Source organism: Rattus norvegicus, chromosome 17 (genome assembly GCF_036323735.1).
Source record: "Rattus norvegicus strain BN/NHsdMcwi chromosome 17, GRCr8, whole genome shotgun sequence".
NCBI lineage: Eukaryota > Metazoa > Chordata > Mammalia > Rodentia > Muridae > Rattus > Rattus norvegicus.
This window is the reverse complement of record NC_086035.1, coordinates 19,907,145-19,934,194: the sequence shown is the minus strand read 5'-3', so window position 1 is coordinate 19,934,194 and position 27,050 is coordinate 19,907,145. Positions and strand designations below refer to the sequence as shown.

The 27,050-nt window shown below is 42.6% G+C and overlaps 1 protein-coding gene across 6 annotated transcripts in view; it reads right to left on the bottom strand.

The window, feature by feature from the left end:
* Dtnbp1 (dystrobrevin binding protein 1) overlaps positions 1–27,050 on the bottom strand; it is a 91,458-nt gene that overhangs the window by 48,576 nt on the left and 15,832 nt on the right. For 5 of the 6 annotated variants that reach the window (XM_063276720.1, NM_001037664.1, XM_039096045.2 and 2 more), the window contains 3 exons: positions 26,143–26,203; positions 22,724–22,856; positions 11,833–11,965 (listed from right to left, as the gene is read on the bottom strand). In XM_063276720.1, the coding sequence (XP_063132790.1) occupies positions 11,833–11,965; positions 22,724–22,856; positions 26,143–26,203 (327 nt within the window). Of the gene's footprint in view, positions 1–11,832; positions 11,966–22,723; positions 22,857–26,142; positions 26,204–27,050 lie in introns of those variants that run through there. The other variant, XM_039096048.2, reaches the window with a different exon arrangement.

The window sequence follows — 27,050 nt, the reverse complement described above, 5'->3', positions numbered from 1 at the left end:
CACATATAATACTGGCCCTGGAGGAAGAACATACAGAGCCCATTACAATAGATCCTACTTAGTCCCTTTCCAGAACTGGGACAATAACCACTAAAGCCTATGAGCCAACAAGGTTTAGTGATGATAGAGACTGACTTGGTAAGCTTAGACTGTGGTTTGAGTTAAGGTTATCTGAGGATATAATGAATCTTTGAATGGGGGACAGAACATCTGATGCGGATACTTCTCAAGAAGGGAATTTGCAGTGAAAACAAACGTAAGAAGGAACACAGGAATGCGTGTGACCTTCCTCAATTTCTAGAGAATAGTTAAGAGTATGTGACGTCCTTGTACTTTAGGCATTTTTCTAAAGAAAAATAGCATTATCATGTGTGACATTACCTTGAGCATGCTGCCTATGAAGCGGGCTTCTCTGGTGAACTCTGTTAAGTTATGAAAGGAGCTGTGACAATGAGAACAAGAAATAAGCTTTCCTGGGCTGCCCTGAGTTCCCTGAGTCCAGGTTTCTTGCTGCAGTTCTTTCAGAACTCATCAGGAGACCTGTTGAGTTGGTCAACCTGTCACAGATTAATTCTTCAGCACTGAACCTTTAGTGACGCCCTCAACACTGCTCATATGGACAAAAGGTTCAGATACCTAAAATAATAGACCCCAAGGAAATGGCAATTTCTCCACAGGCCTTGAGCCAGGGAAAGGAAAAGGCATAGGTCTTTCTCACTCCTGGTTAAAGGGAGAAAACACATCTCTCCATAAAAATATTTCACACGGGCTGGAGAGATGGCTCAGTGGTTAAGAGCACTGGCTGCTCTTCCAGAGGTCCTGAGTTCAATTCCCAGCAACCACATGGTGGCTCACAACCATCTGTAATGGGATCTGATGCCCTCTTCTGGTGTGTCTGAAGACAGCTACAGTGTACTCATATACATTAAATAAAGAAAGAAAGAATTTGTTGCAGGCTGACAAAAGGGGGCACAGTCCTCTTTATAAAAAAAAAAATATTTCACACAATCTATCTTGTGTAAACTCAGCATAAAGTAGTAAGATGATATGACCCTAGAGTCAAAGTCATCTAAGGCTGACAAGATTCTGAGAGAGATGGTAGCAAAGGTAATGTGGAATTTTTAAAAAGTGCTCCAAAAAAGTCAGTGAAGGACTAGGGAATGGGCTTGGGAGTGCCTGCAATAAACTATACATGCAGTACATTCCAGTAAAGGCCTAAGAAAGATCACTTCCAGATCTATTTTATATGAAAAACTGTTTCATGTGAAAAACTATACTTTGGAGACTAAAGTATATTTTTATATCATCATTACTATAATCTAATTTTTATCTTTAAAGATGAGAAATCTTAGTTATACTTACGTTTTAGAAAAATAAATATAAATTATTTTTAAAATAAAAAAATAAATAAATTATCATAACAGTAATCTAAGCAGACTGAGGAAACATTATTGACAGGAAAACTCAGAATTTACCACTAATCGGGAGTTCAAGGCTAGGCTGGGCTATATAAGACCATGTCACAAACAAACAAACAAACAAACAAACAAACCAGCCAACCAGAGCTGGTGTGAAATGTAAGCTCCAAACTATCTGCAGATTTAATAAACTGGTTCAGAGATACCGAAAGTTATTATGGATTGTAAATCAAAGTGTAAGCACACACAACTGAACTATCTTTAGAAAAGGATGCAATTCTGCTATTGGACCTGAGCTAATTATATTTCTCTGATTTTCAGTAAGCCCCTATATGATAGAGAGATATCATATGCTTTCTATGTGCCTGGTAATACAACCTAGAGCTCAGATACACCAGGAGAATTCCCATCTACTGAGCTACCTCTGGCTCAGTCAATATAATTTTCTCAAGATTGGTATATCTTCAATTGTGACTAGATTTCAGAGATTTTTATGTCATCTAAATGGCTCTGTAAAAGTAAAACATTTTTATTTGTTTTTGTTTTCGAGACTTGATTTCTTAGTGTAGCCCTAGATGCCTTATGGAACTAGCTCTGTAAACCAGACTGGACTTGAATTCAGAGATCTGCCTGCCTCTGCCTACAGAGTGCTGGAATGAAAGGTATGGCCATGACTGCCTGGCAAAAAAACAGTTTTCAAACCCAATCTACAGAATGGCATTTAGACAACACAGAGGAAAAAGTTTGGGAAAAGATATTGAGGAATTTACTATCTTTAATGAACTGTCAGGACATGACATTTTAATACTGAGAACAAGAGATACTAACTTTTCAAAAAATGTATATACTGTCAGTCCATGGATTTAAGTATCTGTTCTGACTATATCTGTTCTTGTGACTATAAAAACTGTTAAGACGCTTTTAAAACAAACCAACTTATAGACTCAAGTTTGATTTTGGAAGACAACGTAAATTATGGTGATATGTTTATTAAATCAACAGAATTACCAAGAATTCCAAGAGGTTGCTGGACCTAGCAAGTGTGACTACAAACTTTTATTAAATGTAGTAAACTGGAAGTTCCCAGGTACTTTTAATTAACCACCCAGAATTAATTTAATGAATTGTCATAAAGTGGCACAGAGGGAATTATTAAAGGAGAAAATGGAGAAGAGATTTACATTTGGGTATTTGCAAATATTTTCCTTATTTCTACTTTTTGAGCTTTCATTTTATTTATGTTTATATTTTATTTATGTTTATATGGGGTGGAATATGTGCACAAGTGCAGTGCCCATCAGGACCAAAAGAGGACATCAGATTTCCCGGAGCTGGAGTTATGGGTGGCTGTAAGCTTTTCTAAGTGGGTACTAAGATCCAAACCTGGGTCCTCTACAAAGTAGCAAATTATGTGAACCGTGGAGTCCTTTCTCACCTCTTCTTTGAACTTGCAGAATATTGTTACAGTAGCTATTTATACTGCTCTTGTGTTCTAATTCTAACATCAGTGTCAGTTCTGAATGGTTCAATATGGCTGTTTAGTAATCTCTGATTACAGGCCAGACACTGTGATTTATCTTGAGCCCTAGATACTTTTGTACTCCTATAAATACTCATGAGCTTTATTTGAGACACTGTTAACTGAGTTGGAAACAGTTGGCCCTTTGGATGCTTGCCTGTGATTTGTCACAGAGGTCTAGAGCAATGCTCAGTCAGGAGGGAGTCACACTCTGCAGACTCCAGTGCTTCCTTGAGCACCAGGAGTTTGAGATTTCATCTAGCTGCTGAGAACAGGAACGGCATCAACAACTGTTCGGTCCTTCTGGACATTTCCCTCCTGCTGTCATAGATACTTGGATGGATGCTCATGGCAAACCCTCTGCACACTTCTGGATTCTCTCCCTGAGCTTCTCTGTCCTTTTTACTGCGGGGTCCCATCAACTCTAGCTGTGTCGTCCTCTGCAGGCTCTCAGCTGTGTGTGCTCAACTCAGTGAGCCAGGCTCTTCCTGGGACCTCTCTCCACTGAATCCCTGGCTCCCACTGCTCACACCTGTCAAACACTATCATTTTCTTTTGTCCAAACTCCAGTGATTTAAGAAGCACTACCTCACTTCTGTTGTCTGCTTTTGTTTGTTTGTTTTAACCATCACATGGAGACTAAATCTGGTTTCTATTATTCCACTTTGGGTGGATGCAAAAAGTCACTGCCTTTTCATGAGGGATGCCTTAGGAGATCATCTGACCCACTTTTTTCTTTTCTTTTCTCTCTTCTTATGCAATTCAAGCAAACCTTGAACTCACTATGAAGCCGAGGATAGCGCTTCTGTCCCTGCTGCCTCCGTCTCACCAGTGGCATGGTGTCAAGGCTGTGTGTGTATGGCACCCTGTCCACCTTCCAGAGAGCACCCAAGTTCACAGTAGAGCCACAGGGACCCTCTCCTGTCTTTTCCTTTGGGAAGGAGCTCTGAGCCTCCTGTTTGGTTCACAACCATCTTTATCCTGGAGCCTGACACCAATTTCCTTTGTTTTCTTCTCAGCAAAGGTGGGCTGTACGTCACACTCTTACCAGGCCTACCAACCAAAGCACTCAAGGTGCACATGAAGTTAGACTTCTGACCATAGCACTCTGCAGGTTGGTGAACAGTCATTTGAGGAGCTTGGCAGGTTGGGCTGAGCACACACTGGTCAATGCCCACATGATGTGTATGTAACCTCTCACTTGCACCACTTATACTTTGTTCTAGAGATTTCGAAAGTCAGACCACATGTTGACATGAAAGAAACCATAATGCTTTCCATGAGCTACAAATGTATAAACCTATGAATGTAAGGGGAAAGGACTGAATAATTCTCTTAAAACATACAAACACCAACTCTAACCAACAGGACAGAGGATATAAGAAATAACCAAATTTCAGAGTCCACATATATCAGTGCCTGGGCTCCCAGAAACAGCATGCCCCTAAGCCAACAAAAGGCTGTGAAAACTATGAGATATTTATAATCGACTTTGAGGGTATACTAATGGTATGCTGTGTACTAACAGGGAAAATCTAAGCAACCTAGAAGTTTGGAAATAAGAAATATCTTAAATTATATCTTATACGTGATGTGTGTGTGTGTGTGTGTGTGTGTGTGTGTGTGTGTGTGTGTGTGTGTGTGTGAGTATGAGATCTCTGAGGCATGTGTCACCAAGCTTAGCTAGATGTGTATGATATTAAGTATCACACAGGACTAGTGGGATGGCCCTGTGTATAAAGGCATTTGTCATCAAGCCCAGACATTTACCATGTTAAATGTCATACAGAGCACATGCCCGTGAAGACCGGATGATAACTTCCCATTCTGTTCCTCAGATACCTTTCTCCTTTTTTTCAAGGTCTCTCACTGGCCTGGAGCTCATGACGCAGGCTTGGCTGGCAGGCCAACAAGCTTCAAAATCCTCTGTCAGCTGTCTCTCCCATGCTCCAAGCATGCGCTACAAGCCTGACTTTCTGTGTGGGTTGTAGCTCGAGCCCAGCTGAGCCTGCTTTTAGACAAGTACATTGCCGCGCCCACGAGGCACTTCCCGCAGCCCCAACTTCCCACAGCCCCCACTCCCCCCCAGCCCCCACTTCCCCCAGCCCCAAGCTTACTTATTGCTATCAATATTTCAAATGTTTGATGTTAGACAGAATACTAAGGTGCCTGTTTTAATATGTATTATATGCAAATTGGTTCTATAAGGGAGAAAGTTGTGAAGCACTGAGTCAAACAAATGCCTTTCCTCCAGGAATTCTCAGAGCCACTGACATGTAAGGCAAGTAAGTGTGTCTGTAATGTATTTGATCATGGGATGTCTGATGAGAAAGCACTCATGTAAAGCACTTCTGGGAATGCTGCAGCTAGTAAGAAAATTTTAAGTTTGATTTGGGTATTTATGGTACATTATACTCCACTCCTTAAGTCAAAGAGCACTTGGGAGGGTTTATTTACAACACAAATTGGTCCCCAGTTGCAGCTCACTCGGTCTTTCTGTCCAGCCTTTCTCAAGCAACCACATTCAATTCTGTTATTTCTATCACTGACATATTTATAAATATTATGCCAAAAATACAATTTTTTCCTACTTTAAGTATTACTGACTTCCTGTTGTACAACATGAAAATCCATTGAGTCCTCCTCCTCCCTTAGACATAAACATGCTCTCTTGTGACCAGCTCCCAAAAAAGCTGCATCATTAATTCTGCACTTAAAGATCACAATATTCTGCAGATGTTATTTGTAACTGGGACATGCTATAAAACTGCTCAACACGGTTAGGCTTACCAACCTGCTTGTTGCATTTTCACTTGGAAACGCTGCTCTTAGCAACTGCTGAGCTCAGCTGGTAATGTCCCGCACAGCTGCGGTCACCATCACCCTGGATGCTTTCCCCTTCGCCTCCCTCCTGAATAGGGTGGAACTTGCTCCTGCGTGGTTACTGGCTCTCGTGTGTGTAGATCATATTCTCCAGGACTTCTTAGCAAAGCGTATATGTGAGCTAACCCAGAGTTCTTCTATACCTGGGAACAATTTTATTTCCTTACCTCTGATAAGTATTTTGCTAAATATCCACATTCTAAGAACAATCACTTTTCTTTTCTCCTCTTCCTTCCTCTTACTTTGAAAGTTATTTATATATTAATTCACTTATTTGCTATGTTATAGCATAAGCGTTGTAAGGAACAGAGAAGCACACTTCCCCACAGTCTTCAGTGCAGTAGAGCCCGGCTTCTGCGCTCTTGCACAGCCCTCAGTGGAGACACTTTGGGCTCTGTCCCTTAGCACATTCTCCAGGGCTCTGTTACTCAGAGCACTCATGAAGCACAGTCTTCTCTTAGGCAAATAAATGTAGTGGACCAAGAGCGTGGGCAGCATCTCTGAACACTCACTGATTAGAATGGGCAGGCCAGGGTGCACTCCCTCAATTTCACACAGCACCACTTAATGAAAAAGCCCTCTCACCCTGGCTGCCTGCAGCGTGCTGGCATAAGTGAATGTGAATTCACACAGTCCCAATTTTGCACCTACCAACATAGAGGCTGCCATCTTTGTAAGCCCAGAAATAATTATTTAGTTCCAATGTGTTGGGAGCCATTTTGCTGTTTCTCTGAAGCAGAGGGGGGAAAAAAGAGAGAAGAAAGTGCCTGCCAGGCAGTCAAGGCAGGCTGGGGCCTGATGGCAGATTTCCTGGCCTGCTGAGACCTGTACCTGGGGCTCAAGGCTAAGGGCTGAAGACTCTATTGACCTTGGTGAAAAGAACAGAGGCTTTTGGAATGGGAAGGAATGGCTTGTGTACATTTTAGCAATTGTTCCTGTTAGCTTGTGGCTTTGTCACCCACGGTGCTGGGAAGCATACAAAGCCTAAGAGAGTTAAACTTGAGCCAGCCGCCACAGCACTGACTGGGCAGCCCTCCCCACACAGTGCTGCTAAGCAACCTGTCTTTCAGATTCATGATCCTTAATCTAAAACCTCTCTAAGGTGTTTTACCATCCTCACCTCTGATGGAGTGAACAGTGGACCTTTCCCCACTCACTATGCTGAGTCCGGGCCCCTGCACACTCAAGCCAGGATCAAACCTCTCCACATACATCTGTCCTCTCACCCAGAGTTCCTGCTCTCCGTTTGCTTCCTCTCCTGAGCCTTCCAGAGTTCGGCAGCTTCATGTCTGAGTTCTCCTTAAGCACTCAGCCTCACCCGAGTCACTCACCACTGTGCTTCTGCCCCTTCTGGAACACAGACGCTACCTCTGCCATAGCTGTTCCCTCTTCCCCCTCTTGTTCTTCTGAGTTACAAAACTTTACCTCCTTATAACTTTAGTGTGTTTTCCAAGATAAAAATAGCCTTGATTTGTCTGAGTAAAACTGTTCAACTCTGTCTTTGCTATGCCAAATTATTTATACGGTAACACATTACTAATCAGTCATATAATTAATCAGCTGGTTGGCTTCTTTTTTTTTTTTTTTTTTTTTTTTTGGTTCTTTTTTTCCGGAGCTGGGGACCGAACCCAGGGCCTTGCGCTTCCTAGGCAAACGCTCTACCACTGAGCTAAATCCCCAACCCCAGCTGGTTGGCTTCTTAAAAGTTTCTTTAGGGGGCTGGAGAGATGGCTCAGCGGTTAAGAGCACTCAGGACTGCTCTTCCAGAGGTCCTGAGTTCAATTCCCAGCAACCACATGGTAGCTCACAACCATCTGTAAAGAGATCCGATGCCCTCTTCTGGTGTATCTGAAGACAGCTACAGTGTACTTATATATATAATAAATGAATAAATCTTAAAAAAAAAAAAGAAGTTTCTTTAAAGAGATTTTCACCTGCAAGCTTCAGAAAGGCTGCCAGCTTTAAGTAGATTACTTAGCCCTTTTTGAAACCCAAATGGAAACTGTTTTCTTTCTTTCATTCCCTGCCAGAGATTCTCATCACCTCTTTCTCACAGCTAAGAGCACTGATGATAAACTGTTTGCAAAAAGCCAGGAAGAGAGGAGAAAAAAATTAGGATCAGTATCTAAGGACATTCCCAGTTACTCCGATTGTATTTTATTCACCTGTGCCCAGGTTGGCCCTGAGTTCCCAATCTTATTACCTCTGCTTCCTAAGTTCTACTATACCATGCACCTAGCCCAACTGCACTGGTGTTATAACTCTGAATTAAATCAGTAGTCGCCACTTCACAATAAAAATATGACCTCAATTTAAATAATAATATCAAGTGTCTTACTAGACTGGTATAAAATTCTTTGACATTTCTCAATATTGTACACAGATGTTTTAAGCATTAACAAATATCTATTTTTTTTTCAGCATGGTTAATTTAAATTTCTCACCCTTTAAATGCCTCGCCCAAATTCTTAGTCTTAGAACTGCTGTGACACTCTACACGTTGTCACAATGTTGTTAAATTTAGCCTATCAGAGCCTATGAAATGTCAACTGTAGATCATAAACTGTGTCCTCAGTCATCACACACGCCATCTCTCTTCCCTTCTCCTCCCATCCCCAACTCCCCTCTTTTTGAGACAGTTTCTCTGTGTAGCCCTGGCTGTCCAGGAACTCACTCTGTAGACCAGGCCAGCCTCGAACTCACAGAGATCCTCCTGCCTCAGCTTCCCGAATTACAGAATTAAAAGTGTGTGTCCCCCTGTCAGGTATACACAATCTTATACATTATAGAATAATTGGTATTATTAAAAACCTATCTAAATTCAATAGCAAGGCTATTTTTAGAAATCCTTATACCAGTCAAGAACATTCTAGACCAAGTAAAGCTTTATAAGAGATCAAAGTCTAAAGTAAATGGCTGATGCCCAAGGTCACAGTTAGGAATCAACTAATTCAGGAGGGAGTTGAAGGTTTGTGACTAAGTTCTATCTCTAAAAAGGGACATGCCCTGACATTTCAATGACACCAGGAATCACTTAGTACACTTATTTTCCACACCTTCACCTCATGGCATAAATCATGAAGTAGAAGTTATCCAGGGCACTAGTAAAGGGCAATTTTACAGCTCCAGGTGGCAGGCTTCCTCTTCTGTCTAATCACTTGTTAAAGACTAGAAGGAGCACATCATTTTTCTTTCTTAACAGTCAAATTTCACACTGTACTGATAGAAAAAAAAATCACAATACTCATATAATTCTTGTATCCAAGCAGCTTTAAAAAAAAAGCAGTGATAATGAAAACATGGCGCACTCCCCTATTTATAGTAGCACTCCCCTATCTTTAGTAGCACTCCCCTATCTATAGTAGCACTCCCCTATCTATAGTAGCACTCCCCTTATCTATAGTAGCACTCACCTATCTATAGTAGCACTCCCCTATCTATAGTAGCACTCCCCTATCTATAGTAGCACTCCCCTATCTATAGTAGCACTCCCCTATCTATAGTAGCACTCCCCTATCTATAGTAGCACTCACCTATCTATAGTAGCACTCCCCTTATCTATAGTAGCACTCACCTATCTATAGTAGCACTCACCTATCTATAGTAGCACTCACCTATCTATAGTAGCACTCACCTATCTATAGTAGCACGCCTTATTCTGTGTCTTAGGGTTTCTATTGCTGGGATAAAACACAATGACCAAAAGCAACTTGGGAAGGAAAGACTTTATCTTGGCTTGCAGTCCATCATAAAGGGAAGTCAGGGTGGGAATTGAAGCAGAGGCTATGAAAGAACACTGCTTACTGGCTTGTCCCCTTGTGCCTTGCTCATTCTGATTTCTTATACATCCTGCCCAGGGGTGGCACCAACCATCACTCCTCTCAACAAGGAATCACATGCACCCAACCCTTTGTGAACAGCATGGTTCATGGCTCTCAGGAGCAGCTTTTCATGTACAGCCTGCACACCCTACTCAGCGGTCCCTCAAACATGCACATCCACACAACTGGGAGGGAGGCTGACTAACACACCGCTGGGACAAACTTCCTGAATCTCTCTCTCTCCCCATGTGATTCTGAAGGCTGACCAACACTTGAGACGCATCCATACAGACACATGGGGAACTTAAACCACCCTCAACATTCAAGAAAACTAACAACAAGGTGATAACCCATGACTTCTCCATGCAAGGTGCTTTTCTTAATGTCCAATCTTACACTTCTGAAGATTGGTGTATTATTATTCCCACTAGAAACCAGCGGCATTGAAGTTAATTCAGAGATTAATTGTCAGCACTGTATCTAGTGTGTGACAGGTTCAGGCTCCCTTCACTCTGACAGGGATACTTAAGGGGTAAGAGAAAAAAGAACAAGCTGCTCAGTCAGCTGCCACTGGAGCAAAGCGGGCCAGGACTAATCTATGGGAGCTTTGTCTTCTGGCCCCTTCTCTCTTCTGACAAGAACATTCATGCTTTATTTATTCTGTGCTGAGTCTTGCATAACCATGAGCAAGGGATGGTGTGTCACACTCCCCATCCCTGGAGCAGGGTGTGGACCATCTTGGCATAAGGTTTATTTGTATATTTTACTTTATATTCCTCCCTGCCAAGATTAATGACTCCATGATAATCAGGGACAGCACAAATTCAGGAAGTGAGGGTGTGCCTAATGTCCTTAGCAGAAAGGCAAATGCTATGACCTTAAAGGCTGTGGGAAAGAACTCTGAAACACCAGTTCAAGAATGTGTAATTTCGGGGTTGGGGATTTAGCTCAGTGGTAGAGCGCTTGCCTAGGAAGCGCAAGGCCCTGGGTTCGGTCCCCAGCTCCGAAAAAAAGAACCAAAAAAAAAAAAAAGTGTAATTTCTCAACTATGTGAAATACAAAGATGCATTATGAATTATATGAGGGGGCTCTATGGACCTAAGAGAACAGAGGCAGCTGCACTATGAGCCAGCTTGTCAGAAAGACATTAAAGAAGGAGATAAACATTTAGGGAGTGGCGATTGCAGGGCAAGATCCCACCCAGATAAGTTTACTGTTGGTGCTTACAAAGGCAGGCACATTCCTGCCTGAGTTCAAGGTTGGCCTGGGACTGTTTAGGCCCAGGTATGGGCGCAATGGTGATCTCAGAGCCAATCCCACCCAGCTAGCTTATTGTCTGTGCTTACAAAGGCAGGCAGATCTCTGAGTTCATTTGCCATGTTTAAAAAGAAAAAAAAAATAGTACTTGCTGAGGTCATACAATGCTGATTAATGGGATAATCAAAAGGGAACCTGGAGTAAATGATTGAATGTACATAAAAGACTAGGCTTTGACCTATGAGCTAGCTGCCCAGGGAAAGCCCCTTGGGAAGCAAACACAACAGGATTTCAGAAAAATCCAAGAAATTTTTTCTAGAAGTTTTTCTGACTCTGATCAGAAAATTCATGAGCTATCCAGAGAACATTTAGAATTTTTTCTAACCTGAGAGATGTCTCAAGCAAAGAGCTGTCTTGAGTGGAGAGCTGTCTTGAGCAAAAAACTATATCAAGCAGACTATAGAGTCAAGAGCTATCTATAGAGAGCTATCAAGGAAGCCCTCCCATGCAGACGAAAAGGCTGTCAATCTGTACCCTACGATAGACTTCGAGTCATTCCTTTTGCCACTCCAAACACACCTTTTTCAGAACTCCTCTCCAAGCAGAAGCTGGTCCTTGGCACTAAACGGCAACACTGTAACTGAACAATACAGGCTGGGACCTTTATCTTTAGCAATCCAAATACATGAATAATAGCACAGGAAGGAAAAGGGCTCAGTGGGTAAAAGCATTTGCGTGATAACCTGAGGACCTATATGATAGGATAGGAGAGAAACATCTCTCATAAGTTGTCCTAGGATTTACACACACACACACACACACACACACACACACCCCAAACAAATACATGTAATATTTTTTTAATAAAGAATAGCATGTAATCAATGTGGAACACTTTGAGATTACGATGTTGTAGCCCAAGTTTTAAACTCACCTCTTACTTTTCTTGTAATCCTCCAGGTGTCGGGCATGGGCCTGTTTATGTCTTTCTAACTCACACTGCCCACACAAGTCCTCCAGATGCAACAGATGGTTTTCTACCTCTTCAAAACTCGTCTCTAAATGAGCTGAAAGTAAACAACATAAAAACAAGAAGTAACTGTCAAGTCCAAATCACTGGCCAAGACGACAAAAGTTTTTAAACTGTTGTTAGAGACATGCCTCTGTTGACAAGAGAGCATGCAGTTCTTCCAGGAGACGCAGAATCCACATTGCAGAATCCACATTAAGTAGCTTGCAACTGTAACTCCAACTTCCTCTTCTGTCCCCCAGAGGAACACCTACACTAACAAGTAAACAAACCACTACACAAACATGATTAAAAATAAAATAAATATCCCCTTTTTTGTAAAGTTTAAACTATTATGATTGCTTTGTATTTTCTTGTTATTTCTTATTTAACTTTATTTAGGCAAAATTAAAAACACACTGATCAACATTAAGGCACACTCTAATTAAGAAATATATTTTCAAACATTTTCAAGACATCCATGTTCAAAATACCTTAAATACTTTATTATTAGCAAGATGAATGGAATATCCTGATTAATCTGATGTTAATTCCAAATTACCACAAACAAACCAGTCTGTTTGTTTGTTTGCTTGCTTGTTTGTTTGAGATAGGGTCTTACTGTATTGCTCTGGCTATCCTAGAAGTTACTATGTAGACCAGGCCTGCCCCTGCCTCTGACTAGTAGTACTAAAGGTGTGTGCTATTATACCCAGCGAACGAACAAGTTTTTATATTATATAATGATAAGACATAACTAGCACACATCATGCCACTGTAATTTAGTATTTGTAACTCCCAAGTCATTTTAACATCTGTTTGCCCTCTGACACATCAGATATACACCTCTGTATGAAAATCCTATAAATACTTAATGAACGGTTGTTGAGTCAGTCAATGGTGTGACGGGTGTGGGTGTGGGGCATGTGTATACAAACAACACACTCAGGTCTTACCAACTAACTAGCCTTTTACTAGTCTGTCTCGAGATCACAAAACTCTGTATGTTACTGCAACATGGAGAGCGTCTAGTTCCATCCTTCACTCAAAACATTGACGACCAGAGGCTAGAAAGACGGCCCGGGAGACTTTAGACACTAAGACCAGAGGCTAGAAAGACGGCCCGGGAGACTTTAGACACTAAGACCAGAGGCTAGAAAGACGGCCCGGGAGACTTTAGACACTAAGACCAGAGGCTAGAAAGACGGCCCGGGAGACTTTAGACACTAAGACCAGAGGCTAGAAAGACGGCCCGGGAGACTTTAGACACTAAGACCAGAGGCTAAAGACGGCTCGGGAGACTTTAGACACTAAGACCAGAGGCTAGAAAGACGGCTCGGGAGACTTTAGACACTAAGACCAGAGGCTAGAAAGACGGCTCGGGAGACTTAAGACACTAAGACCAGAGGCTAGAAAGACGGCTCGGGAGACTTTAGACACTAAGACCAGAGGCTAGAAAGACGGCTCGGGAGACTTTAGACACTAAGACCAGAGGCTAGAAAGACGGCTCGGGAGACTTAAGACACTAAGACCAGAGGCTAGAAAGACGGCTCGGGAGACTTTAGACACTAAGACCAGAGGCTAGAAAGACGGCTCGGGAGACTTTAGACACTAAGACCAGAGGCTAGAAAGACGGCTCGGGAGACTTAAGACACTAAGACCAGAGGCTAGAAAGACGGCTCGGGAGACTTTAGACACTAAGACCAGAGGCTAGAAAGACGGCTCTGGAGACTTAAGACACTAAGACCAGAGGCTAGAAAGACGGCTCGGGAGACTTAAGACACTGGTTGCTATTCCAGAGGTCCCGGGGTTCGACCCCCAGTGCCCACACGGCAGCTCACAGTCACAGCAACAGTTCCAAGGGATCCAACACCCTCTTCCGACCGCCTTCAGTTTTTGATCCATATGGCACAGACACCCATGCAGGAAAACCGCACAGATACGTGTGTGTATATGTATAAGTATACATGTATGTATAAACAGATAGTACATGCATATATAAGTAAATATAAAAATATTAATATCCCTTTAATAAAACTATTCAAGACCAAAGTTGTGAGATGCCGATTTGAAGTCCTGCCCAAAGCAGAAACTGGGGCTGTGGTCCCAGACTCAGTCACTGGCACTTTACAGTTGGTCGGCTGACAGAGGGCCAAGGAACTCACCTCACTGCTGTAGGCAAGAAGAATACTTAGAACTCAAACAACACCATAACGTTTATTGAAATTCACTAGCATATACAAGTCACAAGGACACAGGCCTTGTGCTGGAGGAGAGCCTAGCAGCAGCAGGAGGAGGCAGTGTCCTGAGAGGCAGAGAGGCATGGGGGGATCAAGGGAGCAGCACCTTACATAGGTGAGGGTGAGTAGAGGGCACATTCTGATGGTGAGATGAATGATCCCATATTCAGGACTTACTAAGTCTAAGAACACAGCCTCAAGTATAAACCTATAGAACTGTGAGTTTGTGAGGGAAAATGAAATTATTATTGACACTGATTAATTAGATCAACTGATCTCATTTATATTCTGATTATTACAGGTCAACAAAATTATTCATTTTAAGTGACTTTTAGTGGCTTTTTTCAATGCTGTGTGTCACACTAATCCTGGGAAGACTTGAGCAAATGTCTACTCACCCTAGACAGGAAACTAATGACAGACTAAGGCTAGGATACTACCAAAGTCCAACAGGGTAAACCAGCAAGTCTTATCAGGGCTACCTACAGGAGTATGGGTGAGCAGTTACCGTCTCAAAGGCAGCTACACCATCCAAGCTCCCTTAGCATGGGTCATACATAGTTCATGGTTCAAGTCTGATCCTGAAGGCACAACAGGTTTCAAAGCATCTTCTGGGGGCAGCTTGCCAAGGAGTGTCACTCCTTGGGCCTTACTGTTTGCCTTAGTCAGGGTTTCTATAGCTGCAGAAACATCAGGACCAAGTGCATGGCGTGCATGTGCACACACGCACACACACACACACACACACACACACGCACACGCACACACACACGCGCGCGCACACACACTCACTCACAGCGGGGTACAGTGGCATATGCCTTTAATCCCAGCACTTGTGATGCAGAGGCAGCAGATCTCTGTGAGTTCGAGTCCAGCCAGGTCCACATGGTGAATTCCAGGATAGCCAGAGCTACAATAGTGAGGCCCTGTCTTGAAAACAAAAGCAAACACAACAACAAAATACCAAAAACCTGCCAGGCACATGCCTGTAATCTCAGCACTTGGAAAGTGGAGGAGGAGGAAGAAAAGGAGGAGGAGGAAGAGGAGGCTTGAGGATTCTAGAACAGCCTAGGCTAAAGGAAAATGTCTCAATATCTAACCAAAGAGAATTCTGTTGACCAGTAATGGTCATGATGCAAATAAGAGCTCTGGATAAGAATGTTATAGATAAATTAATCAAAATATCAGTAGCATTTCCTTTTTCTCTAGTACACTCACATACCTATAAATTATACCACAGGCTGTTTTTAGACTTAGGATCCTATACAATGAGAGGAAATAAATTTTAAATTATTAAAAAAAGGTAAAAGTTACTCTATATTAGAAAATGTACATTTGTTTTCAATTTTATCTGCTACAGATGGCAATCTCCTTTTAGATTAGAGTGCTGTTAGTTGACTCTAGGCTACATAGTCCAGACGTTTAATGAGCTGATCCTAAGGCAAGCCAATTAACTTATGTGGTTAGAATTCTGTTCTAGGTTCAAACTGTACTTGTATTCTTTAGTTAATGACATGGACCGGGTAAAAACAACTCCTTATAAGAAAGAACATCTAGACAAGAGATGTTCTTTTCTAGGTCTTTCTGTTCTTTCTACCAAGTTTGGTTCCTAGCACCCAATGGTGGCCCTCAACCATCAGTAACTCAATTTCTGGGGATCTGACACCTTCTTCTGGCCTCCATGGGCACTAGGCACACATGTGGTGCATGACATATACAACAGGCAAAGATGCCCACTTATGTAAAAATCAAAAGAATAACTTCCTGTAGACCAACAAGCTACAAAACAAAAAATGTAAAATAAAACTGTCTGGGGCGGTCAGTGGTCACTCTATTACCACCACCAAATCCTTATTCATGTTTCCCTCTTCAAAAGGCTTCAGGATCCCCAGAGCCTCTCACAATGGACCTAAGCTTCTTAACTCGGCTTACAGGGCAACACCCTTTGGCCACCACCATACTTCTTACATTCTGCTTTACGACCAAAATGACCATTCCAACAAGAACCCTGTGTGCCCTGCCTCCTTTCTCCTCCCTCCCCCCCTCCCTCCATACCCCAAACCGTCACACCAGCTCCATGCTAGCCCTGGCCCAGCCCAGACGTCAGCTGTATTTATATTTGTGCCTCTAGACTCCTGCCTTCATGAAGACTCTCATCTCACTGCCACTCTATGGCTACTTGTTTCCTCGCATCTCTCCCAGGAACCCGCTAACATCTGTGGGTGATACTGTATCCTTGTGTCTTTGTACTGCCTAATACTTCATCTGGGCAGTCTGGGGAATTCAACAAAATTCTGGTGATTCTATTATTCTACCAAGTAAAATCATCAGGAAAAAGCCCTTATGATTCATAGTCATCTAAATTAAGAACTTATGCCAAATCTTGTAAAAGAGTAAGTTAAACATGACCTTAGGAAACATTAAACAACATGATGCAACTCATCACAACAAACCTCCCCACAGGACCCTAAACTGGAGCGGAAAAGGCTCTTGGTTTTATTAGGAGACAGGTCTCAGGCTGCCCAGGCTGGTCTGTATTCACCATGAAGTCAAGGATGATCTTCCTCCCCTCTCACGGCCCAGACATATGAACAGGTGCCACCACACCAGCTCTGCATTCAACTCAAAGTCTGAGTAAAATATAGGAACAATGCGTAAGTTCCCACCTCTTTTACTTAAATTACCACAAGTAGACACATGACTCGTACTCCACACATTTATTTTAAATTGGCAGAAATGTAACTGCCCTAATATAACTTCTCATCTGTTACAATACCAGTTACACAAACAAGTGAATTTATAACTAACTCAGGATACAGGTGTACTAGCAAGCCTCCACAGAGCCAAATACATCCTTGCAAGGAAGTCAAGCCTCACCATTTGCTCACCATGACAGCATGTCTCTAAGTGTCTGGTGGAGACGACAGGGAAGTTCACTGTGAAGGCCACTTGGGAGTGCCTGGCAGCTGTGCAAGACAGAGCTCCACAAACCTGGTGAGGAGATCATCCCAGAGGGAGAACAATTCAGCTTGGAATTTCCCTTTGTGCTATTAGTTTCAAGTAGATGTAATCCGTAGTACAGCCTGCTATGTGAAGACTGAAGTGTATACTAAGATTATTTCACATTTAATGGGCTTCTTTCTAATCAAAATCATTAGCCTCACAAAACAGAGCCATCTTCTCTGTCTACATACCCATAGGTCATAGGGGCCAGGAAGTAAAAGAGGGAAAACTCTTCAAATGCTTGTGCCCCACTTTTCTGTACTGCGGCAATCCAGTCACGATGATATGCTAATAAGGAAACTTTAAAAGGGGCATTGACTTGCAAAAGCCATTAGAGAACAAATGAGATTCTCAGAGTAGACTAAAAAGGTGTCAAGAGAGTTAGTGTTCCTTGTGATGGGACTAATCCTGGAAAGTAACTTAGACGAGCTGATCTGGTTTTATGAAACAGAGCTATGAAAAGTCCCTACTAGATGACCTCACACTCTACAGAGAGAAAGCAACATGGTGACATAGGAACCATCAAAAGCCACACAGCAACTATATGGCTGCTACTTCTCTTAGAATCAGTGGAATGTTCTATTCTAGACAAAGGAACAATCTTTAAGCAGATCACATAAAAAACAGGAAGACCTTGACAGTTTAAATTTGATAAAGGAACATGATTAGACTGCCCTCTAGTGGAAATCTGAGAGAACTTAATAAAAGAAGGTTTCGGGGTTTTTTCCCCCCTTCTTCACTAGATCACACTGAACTGAAGCTCAAATTTGCCCTTTGCCCCAGCTGCTTGCAACTCAAGGCACTCCTTCGACCTTAGCTTCCTAAATACTGGAATTATAGGCACGAAACGCCATGCCTGGCAATAGTAATACAGTACTCCCAGACTCATTATGTCCTAGTCTTGATTAGAGAGCGCAGAGTGACTACTTCACCTAAGAGGAACTGTTTTATCCTTATAAGCATTTCTCAGTGCACAGATTACTACACTGTATATCCTGTCACATGTAGGTGGATCTTTTAAAAGAAGAATCTCATGTAACATAGGCTAGCTTGAATATGCTGTGTAGCAGAGACTAGCTGTGAACTTCAGATCTCCCTGCCTCTCCCTCCCCAGGGCTAGGATTATACTGTGCATCCACTGCTGATTCATGGAGTGCTTCACACCCAGGGCTTCCTGCACACTGGGTAAGCTCCACCACCGACCCTTCTGACACCTAATTTGTCTCCCAATCTAAACTACACAGTATCCATCTTTTGCTACGAGAGAGAGAGAGAGAGAGAGAGAGAGAGAGAGAGAGAGAGAGATTGATTGAGAGAGATATTTTTTGTAAATTTGCCAAGTTAGAAAACTTCTAGTAGACTGTCAGTACCCTCACAACACGCACTCAGAACTGCTGTAGAGCACAGAAGCAATGCCTGCCGCAGTACACGGAGGTGCATGCTAGGCACTGTGCTAAGTGATTTGACACTGTGCCCTCAGTTAATCTCCCAACTGCCCTCACAAGAAGGCCACTCCTCACAGTCATCCGTCGGTGTCCCTGGGGGACTGGTTCTCACAGCCCCACGGCTGTCAAGTCCCTTATATAAAATGGCACGGTATTCGCACACCACTGCTCCCCTACACCTCTCCATTATTTAAAACACCTGATACAAGGTAGGAGCTGTGATGTGAGCACCTGTAGTGCATTATTTAGGAGATGACTGAAAAAAACCTGTGTATGTATTCAATATAAAAATTTAAGTTTGCTGAATCCATGGATGCAGAACCTACAGACATAAAGGGCCAGTTTGTCCTGATCCTCATTTGTAGCAAACACTCAAGCAGGGAGCACTTAAAGCCCTACGGGGAAAACGGCTCAGAGATAGATCAGCGTTCACATCCAGTTCTCACTTCCCAGCATACCTGTATCTTTATTTCCTAAGTTACAGTCTTACCAGTAACTATCAATTAAACAGGCATTTGTAAGCTAGATGGACCACATCCAATAAAAAAAAAAATCAATATGAATGGATTAGCCTTTGCTACTTAACAATTCCCAAGGGGCTAGGTTTCCAAGACTCCTATTTATTAAGCCACAGAATAGTACAGCTAAAAGCATGGTCACATAATACAGATCCCTTACTCTCATAAGGCAGATCATCCAGAAAACAATGCCAAGACCAAAAGGTGCAGGGCACCTGGAAAATGAGAATGAGTGGATAATGTATTATATCCTACAGAGCCAGGAAAACAAAAGTCAAGGTTGGGCTGAGAGCTTGTCATTGGCTAGAGCTCTCTGCATTTGGAACCTAGGTTCTGATCTCCAGAAGCCATTTTCAAAGCCAAACGCTGCAGTACCCATCTCTAACCCCAACACTGGCACAGGGAAATGAGCAGTAGAGACTAGTCAATCACCCAAGGCTCACAAGCCAGCTTCTGACACGCACAGCATCGAGTGAGAGCCTCCTCAAACAAGAAGGAAAGCGGAAGTGACACTCAAGGCTGTCCTCTGACCTCCACATGCACACCCACTCAAACTCATGAATGTAGATATGGGAGGGCAGATGGGTCTCTCAGTCGGTCGGTCGGTCGGTCTGTCTGTCTGTCTGTCTCTCTTTCTTCTCTCTCTCAAAAATCAAAGTTAAGGTCACTTACTATTTTCTTCTAAGTTGCATTTACTTTTGTTGTTGTTTAACTAGTTAAGCCTCGTGAGACGATGTCCAAGTACTTAGGTTATGACAGGGCATATAATATTTTGAAGCTATCAGAAAGGAAACTCAGTAATGTATGAATTATCATTTGAAACACTAAGCACCTCCAGAACCCAAGAATGATGCCCAGCTCACTAAATATTAGTTTCTAAAGTCCATCAACGACAAAGACATTTTTTTATTTAAAAAGCCTCTCCACAAAACCAGGATTCATAAAGCTTCCATTATGGTATCAGTACTGATTCTATGAAATTAAGTTGTTTAGATCAAAGTGTCACAATTTCAAAACATCGTTCTTTGAGTATATTCTGTGTTGACAAGATGCTATCTCACCCGGTCATTCACTAGTTCTTGGTATGGCTTTGTATTGTTACGACATGGTCTTATTCTGTAGCCAAGGCTTGCCTGGAATTGACTCTGAAGCCAGGCTGGCCCCTAACTAGTGGTGCTTCTTCCTCAGCCTCTCGGTCATTCAACATCTCTAGCCTTAAACGGTGTATTTTAAGAAAGACTTAGGCTGCATTTCCCAAATAAAAATAACTATGAAAATGATTGTAACAAAATGTATACAATTAGTAAAGTGGTATTAAACAAAGGAAGAACTACAAAGAGAAAACATTCTCCTTTCCCCAAGGGAGAAGCCACTATAAAATAAACAAAATCAAGTGACCAGGAAAGATCCAAACAGGTAAGCCAAAAGGAAGTGTCTAAGAACGGCAATGTCTACTAGTTAGAAGGCTCATTAACTACAGGGAGAAAAACAACAGAAACCCAACAATGCCGAGGAATGCTGGAGAGCACAGAAACTCTACATTTCTCCTCAGACACATGGTTCCCTTTCTATGTCATGCTTTCAGAAATGACTCTCAGGCCCAGAAGCCCTCTGTAAGAGCCCAGGACAGGAAGACCGCAGTTCCCCAAGGCTGCCTTCCTATTGCTTCTTCACCCAGAACACTGCTATGTGTTAATATCTTTCTCGCCGTGAGGCCCTAAGCCAGTCCCAGGCTTTGTGTCTGCACACAGAGAGAAGGAATGGAAAGGCTTCTCTCACAAGAACTAGAGCAGTCTCTGTGAAGTGCCTAGCGCGCTCCCCATTGGGCAATAGTCAGGGCAAGGGCACTCCGAGTGGGTTCTGTCTATTGCGACACAAACCCTGCACTATGCTTTCCACACTGGTGACTGCTGCAGAAGAGGGGATGGTGAAAGGTGAGAAGGAACAATACCCAGGTCTCCACACCAGATGAAGAGCTCAGGTAGTTACCTTTAGTGCCTGCACTTCCCGCTCCCATACAAGCCTAACTAAGCTAAGGTGGAAAGCAGTGCTGAACAAAAACGAAAGGGAGCGTTTCCACAGGTTCCATACATCAGTCCAAAATAAACAGACTCCGGAGCTGACATCCCACAGCGCCAAAATGAAATCGAGGCGTCGGCCTGGCCCTCTGCGTGACAACACCCTCGGCCTTACGGTTACCCCCACCCAACAGTCCTTCCACCTACACGTCACATACGCAGATGCCCCATGTGCAAGGAAAAACGCTACGCTTTCCTGTCCCTCCCCCGGATAAGGAAGGAAGGACAGAACGAAGGTAGCGAGGATAGATACAAGGACAGTATAGATAAGTATATGGAAATAACATAATGACACCCATTGCTCTGTATGCTAACCCAGGAAGGCAATTCAAGGGCCTGCCTCCCTGCCCTGCCCTGCCCTACAAAGTAATTTTGAAATGACCAATCCACTTGTTTGTATTTCCTTACATTCTTTTCTATCTGTAAAAGCATGAGTAAACAGTGTTCTACTTTAGAATTAAAATAAATTACAATTTAGAATTTAAAAAGTAAAGCCAATTGTGGTCTTTACATTGTTCTGATTTTGTCCTTTGAGAGCAGTGACCCACAATATTACCTTCAAATGTATGTGTATCAAACACAACAAATAATTCTCTGAATATAAACCATTCAAATGAAAAATGAAAAAAAAAAACCTTCCCAAAGTTCAAATGCATGGGGGTTGGGGATTTAGCTCAGCGGTAGAGCGCTTGCCTAGCAAACGCAAGGCCCTGGGTTCGATCCCCAGCTCCGAAAAAAAAAGAAAAAAGAAAAAAAAAAAGTTCAAATGCATGAACTCATGTAACCTCATGTCTATCATCTGAAGGGTAAAAGCAGACTGCAGCACACGAGCTTCTGAAAGCCTAAATCCTAAAAGCAATGTTCGGAGCACATCCTCTGGTCAGGACGCAGTTTCTATAACCCCACTTCTTTCCTTACACTTTTAAACAAAAGACCTAATGACAGTCTTGAATTACTTAAAAAACATCAACCAAGGCTGGCAAGATGATTCAGCCAGCGAAAGAACTGCTTGTAGCTTAAGCAAGAAGAGGAGGCCTGAGTTGGATCCCCAGTACATGCATAAAATGCCAAGCGTGATAGCTTGCTTCTAATCACAGCACTAAGGAGCCAGAAACAGACAGATCCCTGGGGTCCACTGGCTGGCCTCACCAGTGAGTACATCACAGTGAGACACACCATCTCAAAATCAAACTGTAACATGCCAAGAGCTCCCAAGGAACAACACCTCCCACCCCCAGCTGACTCCTCCTCTCTGTGCACAAGCACCTGCATACATACAAACATTTGGGCACACTCAGGCAAAAAGGTAACACACACACACACACACACATCAATGAAACTACAATTGTTTCCTTAGCTTACTATAGGCAGAAAGCATTAGTGGTAAATTTTAGAAATGAATTTCTATACATTTTCCAATAATCAAACTATAACAATAAGAAGACACTATTATTTTTAAAATGATAGCTAAGAACTGGATGAAGTCTTGGAGAGTTTTGGAGCGACAATGCTTTCGCACACAGGCCACTCACCCAGGCTTGCCATCAAGGACTCCACGTCCTGGAGGAGAGCTGGCAGCTGCTGCAGCTGCTCCTGCAGCTCGGCCAGGCTGGTCCTCTTCTTCTCCCAGTGGGCAGACAGCATGACCACCTCGCTGTCCACCAGCTGCAAAACAGACCAGCGGAGCTTAGGGAAGTCACATAGTACATAGTCAGTCATCGAGCCGAGGCCCGGCCAGTTTGTCTTTGCAACCCTCCGTGGTCTACAGATGGCAATGGCACGGAAGACAGCGTCATTTCTGTTGCTGGTTTTCCTTAAAAGAAGGAGGATCTCAGTGCCCTATACAGCAAACCTGAAACTGCTCTTGTGTCAGGCATCACCCAAAGAAGCCAAGTTCAAAACTGAGCTCAGTGCTTCCATACATTCTCTACTTTAAGGAAACTGCTCTTTGGAAGATTCACACTAGGAAAAATGAGACAAACAACAACAACAACAAAACAATAACAGAAAGAAAATATACAAAAACGATAAAGTGAGTTACTGGTAATTACTTGCTAACTTGAGAGGAAGTTAAATTTTTTGCCTGGTACACAGCGTAATTTTTTTTAAGGCATCTTACCACGATGCCTTAGATAACTTGAAAAGTCTAAAATAACTAAAGTTTAGGTAATAACTACTTCTTACCAAAAATCCAAATACAATATATTTAAATATTATATGTAGGAAGAATATAGAACACACTAAAGTATTTTTTTTCTCCGGAGCTGGGGACCGAACCCAGGGCCTTGCGCTTCCTAGGCAAGCGCTCTACCACTGAGCTAAATCCCCAACCCACACTAAAGTATTTTAATCTAAGAGAATGTGAGGTTGAACGATTGTCAGAAATCATCAGAGACAATGACACAACACATTTTGAGCAACTGCTACAGGCCAGACTCTGTGTTAAGTAATTTAGATATATTATCTTACCTAAATTACATCTAGGGAGTAGGAGAGATGGCTCAGTGGTTAAGAGCACTGACTGCTCTTCCAGAGGTCCTGAGTTCAAATCCCATATGGTGGCTCACCATCTGTAATAGGATCTGATGCCCTCTTCTGGTGTGTCTGAAGATAGCTACAGTGTACTTATATATAATAAATAAATAAATTTTTAAAAAATTACATCTTATATGTCCCCCAAAGGCTTGCACGCTAACATGTATGTGGAGTATTTTGGAGACAGTGGAACATTTAGTAGGCGGGGCTAAGCATGAGAAAGCTAAATCACCATGAGCAAGTCTCTGAAAGGATTTGGGATTCCAGTCTCCCCTTCTGGGTGATATACTCCTGGGTTACAATGAGATAAACATAGTTCCTCCACCATATGCTCCCAACAGGCCTAACAGCAAAGGGCCAAACAATCATAAAGCAAAATATGAGCCAAAAACCCCCTTTCTCCTTACTAAGCTTGATAATTTTGTCAGAGCAATGAAACTAATTAACACAGCACGAAACTCTACAGTTTACTCAGTCTGTCTGAACAAGCTTCTTAAGCTTAAGGTAAGTGGTGTCTGACACCATTTTATGGATAAAGAAAAGACAGAGACCAGGTTGTTGTGTAAGAGCAAAACAGATTAGTGCCCAAGATGAAAAACAGAAACTGAACCTCCACCCCAGCCACAGGAAATGCACCCTGAGCAGAGAAGTGAAGTCTCACTCAGCTTAACAAATCAAACTGCTAAAGAGTAAAACCATGATTCTTAAAGAGTTCAATCTGAAGACAAGAAACTATTTCAGGATAACAGGAATTATCGGAAAACTACCATGGACATCAAACCTTTAAGTAACTTTCAACAATTCATTAGATTATGGATGGGGCGGGAGGACCACAACTGCTTAGACAATCAAATTACCCCTGGCGATAGCTGTGGTTTTGCAAGATGCTCTGAGACCTACATGCATATGATAGGTAAGAGTATGTCCTGGAGCGGGAGAGACGGTTAAGAGCACCGGCTGTTATTTATTCTAGTGGAGCTGGGGTCGATTCCCAGCATGGCATGGTGGCTCACAAATGAACTCCACTTTCAGGGACACCAATGCCCTCTTCTGGCCTCCACGGCACTAGACACACATGGAGTGCACACACACCCTCATATATGAAGGGAAGTAATAATGTAAATACGCTCCAGAAGTAAGTATATAATAATTCCCTCACAAGACTGAACAGCCTGGGGGTTGGGGATTTAGCTCAGTGGTAGAGCGCTTGCCTAGGAAGCACAAGGCCCTGGGTTCGGTCCCCAGTTCTGAAAAAAAAAAAAAAAAAAAAACTGAACAGCCTGTCTGCTCACCCTGAGCTGGAAGCTGCCAAGAAAAGGCTGCTGTTTTATCAGGAACAGACCTGACAGGAGCACGAGTCTCGGCAATCCTGAAGGGCATTCATTCACACATCTCTAAGTCTCAAAGACACATTACCAACAGAGCTTTTGCTTGGTTGGCTTACTCTTTGTTTCTTTTTATGTTTCTGAGACAGTCTTATTTTGTATAGACCAGGAAAGCCTGGAACTCTCTTTGCAGCCAACACTGAACCCAAGATGAAAGCAATCCTCCTGCTTCAGCCTGTCAAATGCTGGGATTGCAAGTGTTATCATCACACTGGCTTAAATTTTCATCCTTGAAGTTTATATTTCAAGACCGCCTCAGAGGTCAGCTTTGCTTCTGGTGACTTGAGCTCTGAATAGATTGGAATGTTTTTTGTTTGTTTTTGGTTTTTGTTTTTGTTTTGTTTTTTGAGGAGGAGGACAATAGTCTAATTAATCTGTGAAAATCTGAGGGACCTAGGAGTAAACTCTGATTCACGGGGGATTTCTTGGGTGCCAAAAGACACAACTGACGTTTATTTCTTAATTTAGGGATATAACTTAGAATCCTACACGATGTGAAGACAAAACATAGTAACGAATCCAGGAAGCGAACTAGTTTTACCAGCTGTTTTGAGGACTATCCCGTTCCCCTGTTCCTACCCCACTTTCACCATTCATCAGGCAATACAGCCACTTCAAAGTTCAAAGGGCACATGTAAGCATCTCAGAATCAGTGTACCATGGACAAAGTCTCCAGCCTATGGCTCTGGCTTCCTGCTTTGTTAATAACCATGGTGACTTCATTTTCTCATCCCCATTCCCTTAATTCTTATAGGCTTAGTGCACTGCAAAGACTCATAATACACATGTGTATATATATGGGTTTTATAACTGCAAACTCATTCACTGCCCTCCTGTCAGCCTCTGCACATCCACGTTTACACTGCATCATGGGTAATGAGTCTTCAGTTGTACACAGGACCCAGAGCTCAGTTCAGCCTCTTCTTTCAATATTGCAAACCAAAGAAACCAGACAACCCTTTGACTCTGGCTGGACCTGGCATTTAGGACTGAAAAGGGGAACTCTGCCAAGGTAAGGTCAGCAAACTCACCTCGCCAGCGTCTGCACATTCCTTGGCTCTTCTGTGAAGTGCAGCCCACGTATCCTCATACCTAAAAATGCAAATAATAATTTAAAATGTAAACTGACATCAAAAGGAAACACATTTTATAATATACTGTGGCTACAGAAATGAGACAAAAAATGATGCCACATGTCACAAGAGCACAGACGGCAAATAAAAGAATAAAATACCAGAGATCCTAATCATACACAATTGAATTTGTTTTAAATGGAAAAGAGAAAAGTCTCAATATGTAAAACTATCTGGCACAGTGCTTGTTATATAGACTAAGCTGGCCTCAAATGTACAGAAACTCTAACTGCCACTGCCTCTGCCTCTGCCTCTGCCCCTGCCCTCTGCCCTCTGGCCTCTGGCCTCTGGCCTCTGCCTCCCAACTGCTGAAGAAGGTTACAGCTGTGGAAACCACCACTCCTAGCTTATAGAAACTTGAAAAAGACTCTCTTACCTGTGAGTCCTTTGCCTGCACATGTGTCTGGGCACCACATATGTACCTGGTGCCCAAGGAGGCCAGAGGAGGGCATTGGCCCCTCTGGGACTGGAGTTATAAACAGCTGTGAACTGCCATGTAAGGCTAAAACTTGGCCCTAGGTTCTCTGAAAGAAGAAGGGCTCTTAAGCATTGAGCCATCTCTCTAACTCAGAAAAACTTTCTTTACAGCAGAAATAAAATTAGTGACTTTAGAAGAAATCAAAATAGATAGTCTAGTTACTGAATAAATACAACACAAGTAACTGTCAAGAACAACGCCTAATTGGTATGAAACTGAAACTGAAAAGAGTCTCAAAATCTCTCTACAGAATGTGCACTAATCTGGAGGCAAAAGAAATCATGCGTGTGCTTTAACAGTGACTGAGATCAATACCAACTGCACTAGG